Raw genomic sequence first — 8,009 nt, 5'->3', positions numbered from 1 at the left:
CAGCCCTGACCTGAACTCACACTCACTGACAACGTATACCTGTCATGATACAAACGTGTTCGTCTGAAGCTGCTTCAAACGAGATCTTATTTCACACCTGTAATTTTGTTACAGTGTTTTAACACACAAATCAGGTTTGGTCTTGTTTTTCCCATCAGGTTTAGTTACGGCTCAGTTTGGACAACTTCCTCATGGAGCGGCAGCAGAAACGCGTTTCCACCAATTCCTCATCAGTTTTAGCTGCTTAATTAACATGTTTGCTCTTAATTGGGTGAAACAATTACTGTACACACAATAGTAATGTTTAATACTGTGTAATCATAGTAATTACACACTATTAAGCAGCAGTTAGTCACTTTCTACTGAACTATTCATCATTTATAAAGAATTATTCCTATGATACTAAATTATCTTTTTTCACATACACATTTATAAACTCTGAATTAAAAGGCTCATCTATTATGTAGCCTATTAATGATGTATTTTCATATTTGATAGTTGATGGATTCAGTGAAATGAAGAATTATACAGTATCAAGATATTTTATAAAGATTTTAACGAACAAGTGGTAATTATCAGAATTAATCTACATCTACACAATCTGTTAATCATTTAGTGACACAGCTGAATCTGTCATTTATGAAAATAGAATTAACACATCACATGTGATCTAATCAATCCAGGGTTTAATATGTATGGCCGTGGTTATACCAGCACTAATTAGTGTCAATGTAAAAATGATGCTTCATGAATGATTAATTAAATATTTAATGGTTTTTAACCCATATTCAATAGTGTGTAGGCTAGTCATTAATATGAAGTGTAGATATGGTTGAGATGCTACAGGTGATTCAGTTTTATGTTATCGGCTGAGAAACTGAATATTGTAACAAGAACCTATTGATTCTTGTGCCAGCAGCCTCACTCTGAATGAATTTCTTTCAGATATGTACATGTAGATGTAGATATTTAATTCAACACTAATATGTCCTGCAGATGCATCCATGTATCCATGGCAACTGCAGAAATACCCTGAGGGCATTAGAGTGTGTAAGAACCTGCTGAATCCCAGATTCTCTTGATCTATACATCCTGACATGTCTGGAAGATTTGTCTGATATGAAATTAATTCCACATGCATTTGCTAATATTTAGCTTCAGGTGACTTTTACATTACATATGGAATTATATCAATGCATGAACATCAGTCTGAGTGGTAAAAGCCATACAACACAGATGATGTAATTTTGTCAGCTCCAGACACACAAAAGTCATCACACAACAGCTTTTCCAAACTGAGCACTCGTCCTCTTTTTGATGGGAAAGAGAGTTTGGAAGATAAAATCTGCAGAATGTCTCTTTAACTCTGATAGGTTGGAAGCTCCTGGGAGTTTGTGCAAGTCCAACTACACACAGGCCTCTGATCTGCTGTATGTGTGTGTGTGTGTGTGTGTGTGTGTGTGTGTGTGTGTGTGTGTGTGTGTGTGTGTGTGAACAGTGCGTGCTTCCATGAATCCCTGTTTACTCTGGGTTCACCAGGCTAAATTGATATTCATGAAGAAAGAAATGAAGAAACACAGTAACAGCAGAGTGTTTGACTCTTTGCTTTTATTCAGGTAGCAGCATCAGTCAGCACTGTCCTACTTACACACTGCAGCTCCTCCCAGCCCTGCAAAGCCACACACACACACACACGCACACTTTCAGAGCAGAGTCAAACTTCACACACACACCTACACACCCACACACATACACACAAACCTGCAAAACTCTTGAACAGACATGTACAATCAGAAACACAGCCCCTTCCCTGACACACACACACACCTGCAAGTCTGCACCGAGAGAGAGAGAGAGAGAGAGAGAGAGAGAGAGAGAGAGAGAGAGAGAGAGAGAGAGAGAGAGGCCTCTAGTTTCTCTACTGTTCATATTGAGAGAGGACCAGTGGTGTGTGTGCAGAGCCACAGTGACCAGATCTAGAGGTTTTAGGAGTTGTTAAAGGGATAGTTCGACATTTTGGCAAATTGGCCAAAATCCCTATAGATTTAGGAGTAGGTTTGTTACCTTTAATCGTTTGTGCAAGATATTTTTAGAACGGCGGAGCAGAGCTGCGAGCTGCTCAGAGCTACGCTACAGAGGCTAATGAGTTTCTTGGTTTCCCTCATCAAACTCATCAAATACACAATCCATCAACTCCAAAACGCTCTGGTGGACAAGTTGTGACCTGCACATTTACCACGCTATGAGATAATAACGGAACATTACAGTAAATTCATGGAAAACCGCTGATGCGTGTTCCAGTCAGGTCAGTTTTTTAGCAAGCAGTCTCTGCATTTACCCCTAAAACAACTCTGTCTAGTAACGTTGTGTTATTATCTCATAGCGTGGTGAATGTGCAGGTCACAACTTGTCCACCGGAGCGTTTTGGAGTTGTTGGATTGTGTATTTGATGAGTTTGATGAGGGAAACCAAGAAATCCCATTAGCCTCTGTAGCGTAGCTCTGAGCAGCTCGCGGTTCTGCTCCGCCGTTCTAAAAACAGCTTGCACCGACAATTAAAGGTAACAAACCTACTGCTATGGCTAAAGGGATTATGGCAATGAGCCAATTCGCCAAAATGTTGAACTATCCCTTTAAAAATCTAATAAGATGGTTTCATGAACATGATCTGCTTCTACTGAAACTGGATCGAATGGATCTTAAATCTCAGGTTCCAACATTCAAAACAGTCCAGGTCCAGTCTGGATCACAAGGTTAAAGTGACATTTTACTGTTTCTATTTTTCTGGGATGAAGAGGCGACTGAACTGGAAGAGACACATCTAGATGTACTGTAAATACACACAGCTGCTCTCCAGAGTGTGTGTGTGTGTGTGGCAACTGATGTGTGAGAATGGAGTGTACAGGTTCTGTCACCTGTGATAACAGCAGGTGAGGTTTCACTGTAATCAGCCGTTCTGTCCTCCCAGTGCATTAAAGAGAAAGACGGAGAGACGCTCCAGTGAGTTTCAACATATGATCGCACAGACGGCTCGTTCTGCTCCAGCGCTCAGCCCAACCTGTGTGAGTGTGATCGACCTCAGTGTAGCTACCTCACTTTACTGTTACTATGAAAACTATCAAAGTGCACGTTGTCAGTCAGATTCAGTGTCAGTGAGATTAACACACTTTACATTCTTTAATTCACTTTCTAATGTCAAAAAACTAAAAAATGTAACAACTGAAACATGTATTTTTCTGTGGCGGCGTTGTTCAATAAAAATAAAGTTGAAAAAAGCTGTGTTGAATCTGTTACATTATTTACCTATTGAATTTATCCAGTAATTAGTTTTAATGTTTGATACTTTAATTGTTATGTAATATACGTAATGTGACTGTAGAAACGCTGGCACACTGTTTTAAGTGATTTGCTTGCTTTAAAGGGGACATGTAATGGAAACATCACTTTTTTTAATATATATATTTTTGGGGGCTTTTTCGCCTTTAATCGACAGGATAGTTCAGAGACTGAGCTAAACACTCCCTCGAAAACATCACTTTTTGAAGGTTTTTCAAAAAGTGTGACTTGACACTTTTCCAAAATGTGAGATTTGACAAAAAAAAATCCACAATTTGCTCCCGAGGTTGAAATCCATGTGCTTTTACGAGCTGTTGCCTCGGTTGTCATACAATGATGTCATTAGTTTTCAAATTTGCATGATACCACCCCTACCTGTGAGTACCTGTACCAGTAGAGGGGGCAGGGCAGGGTGAGCAGTAGCTCATCTGCATTTAAAGGGACAGGCACTGAAACCAGCCGTTCTGAACAGGGCTGTTTTGAGAGGATGAAAAGAGCTGTGATGTTTGATTCTTGGGGTATTTTGACCAAAGTATGTCACAGATATGTCTTTAAGACACCTGGGAACTATTTTCATTTGTGGAAAAGGGGAAGAATATGTCTCCTTTAAGTTATTAGCTTGCTTTTAGTGTGTTATCACACACATTACACTGTTGTAACCTGTTTATCATTAAACAAGAGGCCACTATAGAAGAGGGACAGAGAGATAGAGAGTTTTTAGTCTCATTTTTTAAAATTTTATTTGTATATTTGATTCTGTGAGTTGTATTTGTTTCGTTTCATTGATTTGTGATACTTTGGCAACATAGTTGTAACATTCATGCCAATAAAGCAAATTTGAATTTAGAGAGAGAGAAAGAAATAGAGACAGTTGTCAGTGTTTGTAGACACTGCTGCTTCCCCCCCTGCTCCACTTGCGAACACACGGGTGAATAATACTGATTGTTGGACAGAGAAGTAAACAGTGATTGGTGCTTCACCTGGTGCTGCTCAGTGTGGCGCGAGGGGGGGAGGAGGAGGGGAAGGGCGGGAGCTTCACCGGCCCCTCATGACCTCCAGCAGGTGTGTGTGTGTGTGCAGATCTCACCGGCATCAGTTTAAAATACAGGAAAAAACAAAAAAAAATTAAATTAAAATTTAAGCCCGCCGCACTAGCTGCTGTCAGGTTGTGTAATCGTAATAAAACACAGGAAACACTCTGTAGTGGCGCGCTGGGGCTAAACGTGGAGATACCCTGAATATCAACCATGTGGACGACCTCCAGCTATCCTTGCTTCTCGACTTCCCTCTCCGTCGGACGAGGAAGAGGAGGATTCTCGCTCTGATCTTCATCAGCCACGAGACAAAAACTCGACGGCGGCAGATGGCTGCGCCGGCTGACTGGCTGCTCGCCTCCGTATCTGACTGTCTGTGTCACTCGTCACAATGAGGTTTTGGAAATCCGTGTGGACATGTTTACCGCTTTGTCTTATCTCGCCGCTTTGCCGACGATTTGCATTTGAGACGGGGCGAGCTGTCAGTCAGGCTGCAGCTGCTTTTTGTTACTTCATGGCACTTGGAAGGCGTTCTCCTCTCCGCAGCGTGCAAACTGAATGTTAAGCCCACAGCGCTTCACATCTCCGGCTCTCCCCTTCAAGCTTTGAGCTAAGCACCGCCCCGAAGGAACACACACTTAACACTTCTTGTCTGCCTGCGTATACACACACACTCACATACAAACACACACACACACTCATACATAATATTACATGTAGCCCACGATTTTGTCACTGGTCTTACAAATATGGCAAGGCATTGAATGTCTCCTTTCCTTTGCCTGTTGTCTGACAAGATTTCCACGGATGGAGCTCGGGGGGGCCACGCAGCGGGGGCCCCCGTGTCCCAGCAGTTAGTTAACGTCATCATTCACAGCTTTAGGATCCTGGCATCCTGGATTATCTCCACAGCAGTATGGACATAAAGACCCAGTTTGAGTCCCGCGCTCAGGGTCGAGTGTTCTAACAAAGTCGGAGAGACTCGTAGTGTCTCGTATAGTATCCTGAGGGCCTCAGGTGGCCCCTCCCCCTCCCCATCCCCTTCCCCTTCCCCCTCCCCCTCCCCAACCCCAACCTGCGGAGTGTTTCAGTAGTTCAGCACCGGGGGCGTGAGGCCGTGCGCTGGTGGCTAGCTGTTGTTCTCGGCCGTCATGTACTTGAGGGCGGCGAAGCCGTAGCGCCGCGACATGTTCTGCTGGAACTCCTCCTTCAGGGTCTTGAGGCAGACCCGGTACTGCTTGTTGGAGCGGAACTTGGTGATGTCGAAGCTGGGGGCGTGGGGCATGTGGATCATGTAGGCGTTGGGCAGAACCACAAACTCGTACTCCTGCAGAAAGAGAGAGAGGGAGAGAGACACACACACGGCATCTTCATCACTTGGACAGATGAGCACATTCAAAGGCCGTGGTGCATTCACTGCCCTCAGGTGTTTTGTTGTTTTTTTCCTCTGTCTGGCATGAACAATAGTCTACGGAGGCTACTGGCAAACTCTAGACATATTGTTGTATAACTGATATTGAGTCAGTCTGTGCTGCTGTTACACTGTGTTTCAGTATCAGTATGTGTCGCGAGCAGTGATGAGAATGAGGGCGTTATAAAATAACGGCGTTAATGGTGCTACTTCTTTTAGAAATGAGTAATCAAAAAAGTTACTGGTTTTTGCCTGTTATAATTAGTAAGTAAGTAGGCTAAGTACATTTTTATTTCTATAGCACCCTTCGTAGTACGAGTACACAGAGTGCTTAACAGTATACAAATTCAATCAACACAAAAATTAAATAACATTAAAAAACGTATGCACACAGCATAGGGCAGTGCATAGATAAAATACAATAACAATCACGTGGCACTGCAAGGCCCAAGGAGGTATAACGCTGTTACCGTTACTGACAATAAAATGCGCCATTACTTGCCTAGCCTACAAATGTTTTCAGTCCGTCAACCAGTCAGAAAAAAGCAATTTATCTGGAACTAACCAACTGTGTGCGGAGGAATACTGCGTAATTTGGTTAGTCCCAGATAAACAGGAGGCTAGGATTATGGTTACAGGTTTGGGGGGCGAGTCCAAGTAATTTGACATATTTGAGCATTTTATAAAAAAGTAACGCAATAGTAACATTTCCTGGTAATCAGTTTTATAATGTAGTGATTCAGTTACTAACTCAGTTACCTTTTGGGGCAAGTAGGAACTAATTACTTTTTAAAAATGATCGTGCCCAACACTGGTCACAAGTAAAATTCATCAGCTTTTTAAAGGAACATTATGTAGGAATTACTCCCATCTAGCATTACGGTTGTACATCGCAAGCAACTCAATCGTATTTTTCATGCTGCATTCACCTGAAATTGGGCAGACGGCAGACGGACGGCAGCTGCTGCACGTAACGGTATAAACAAGCCTCTATGTGGTCCGTCAGCACGAGGCAAAACAATACACGTGACAATATGTTGTCATGGCGATGCCGTATTGTTTACCTTCACTTTTACACTTCACTTTGTTGATGGGGGGGATTACTGGTTAATGAAAAACATACTTTTGAACAAAATAATCGATTTTTGTGAATAGATAAGAGGAGAAGTTACACAATGTCCCTTTAAAGATGAAGCTAAGTGTTTTTTTATTTTGTTGTTTACGAGTTGAAAAGACTGACACACTGCTACCTCACAGTTGTCATGGCAAATCACACACAGAGCCGCATTATTACTGCGAGCCACGGAGCGCGTCTCATATCATCATAGCCTGAAGCAGAGATCGCCGATTGGACTTCCAGGCGAGATGATCTTTACTGCACCTCATTCCCAGAGTCTCTCTTCACTGTCCTATTTTATAAAGGCATAAAACACCTAAAAACTAACTTTAAAGTCACTGTGAGTCGCTTTGTTTGCACCTGACACACTGAGGTGAGCGGGTCGGCCTCCTGTTGGTTTGACCTGCAGGAGAACACGGACGGCTGCAGCAGCTGAAGGCGGCTGTGGTTGGAGGTTCCAGTGTAGAAACTCAACACTAACATCTTCACTGTACCGGCTCTGAAGCAGCCAACTACTTTATACACACACAAACACACACACACACACACACACACACACTACAGCTTAACAATGTCAGTCTCTGTAGTGACAACACTGTGGCAGAGAGCGGTGGAGCCGCTGCAGAGAGACAGTGACTAATGATGGAGGAGGACCAATACAGACTGCTCTATTACAACACAGGAAGTCGTGTCGAGTACCGACACTACACCAGAAATAACAGCTAATCACGACATCGTTCTTTAATGATTCATTCAATGATTATTAATTCATCGTTTATTAATTGCCTCTGTTAAAGTTTTATGTATTTATGAGTCAGGTGAAAATAGCTGCAGCACAGATGAGTAAGGTCATAAAAACAGAGAGTACATCAGTGCAAACAGAAACAGTGGATTAAGACAAAGTAACCTTTTCTCTGTACAGCTGATCTCAGGTCTGCTACCACACCGGGTCTTAAAGAATGATGGTGCAGCCTGCTCAGGAAAGGTGTCAGTTTTATGTCCTAGTAACTTATAGTAGAAATCGTGAGGAACTAACGCTTTAACACAAAAAAATTAACTTCACTAAAATTAAAAAATGTATGTAACTCTTGGTTGAGGCTGGTGAGGCAGTT

The 8,009-nt window shown here is 42.5% G+C and overlaps 1 protein-coding gene across 1 annotated transcript in view; it reads right to left on the bottom strand.

The window, feature by feature from the left end:
* Positions 1-2,667: 2,667 nt before the first annotated feature.
* large1 (LARGE xylosyl- and glucuronyltransferase 1) overlaps positions 2,668-8,009 on the bottom strand; it is a 158,827-nt gene continuing 153,485 nt past the window's right edge. Inside the window, exon 15 of the mRNA XM_083999601.1 lies at positions 2,668-5,696. Within this exon, the coding sequence (XP_083855727.1) occupies positions 5,499-5,696 (198 nt within the window). The 3' untranslated portion in view covers positions 2,668-5,498. The remainder of the gene's footprint in view (positions 5,697-8,009) is intronic.

Source organism: Trachurus trachurus, assembly GCF_905171665.1.
Source record: "Trachurus trachurus genome assembly, chromosome: 23".
In the NCBI taxonomy this organism is placed as follows: Eukaryota; Metazoa; Chordata; class Actinopteri; order Carangiformes; family Carangidae; genus Trachurus; species Trachurus trachurus.
This window is presented reverse-complemented; position numbering and strand designations above follow the sequence as displayed.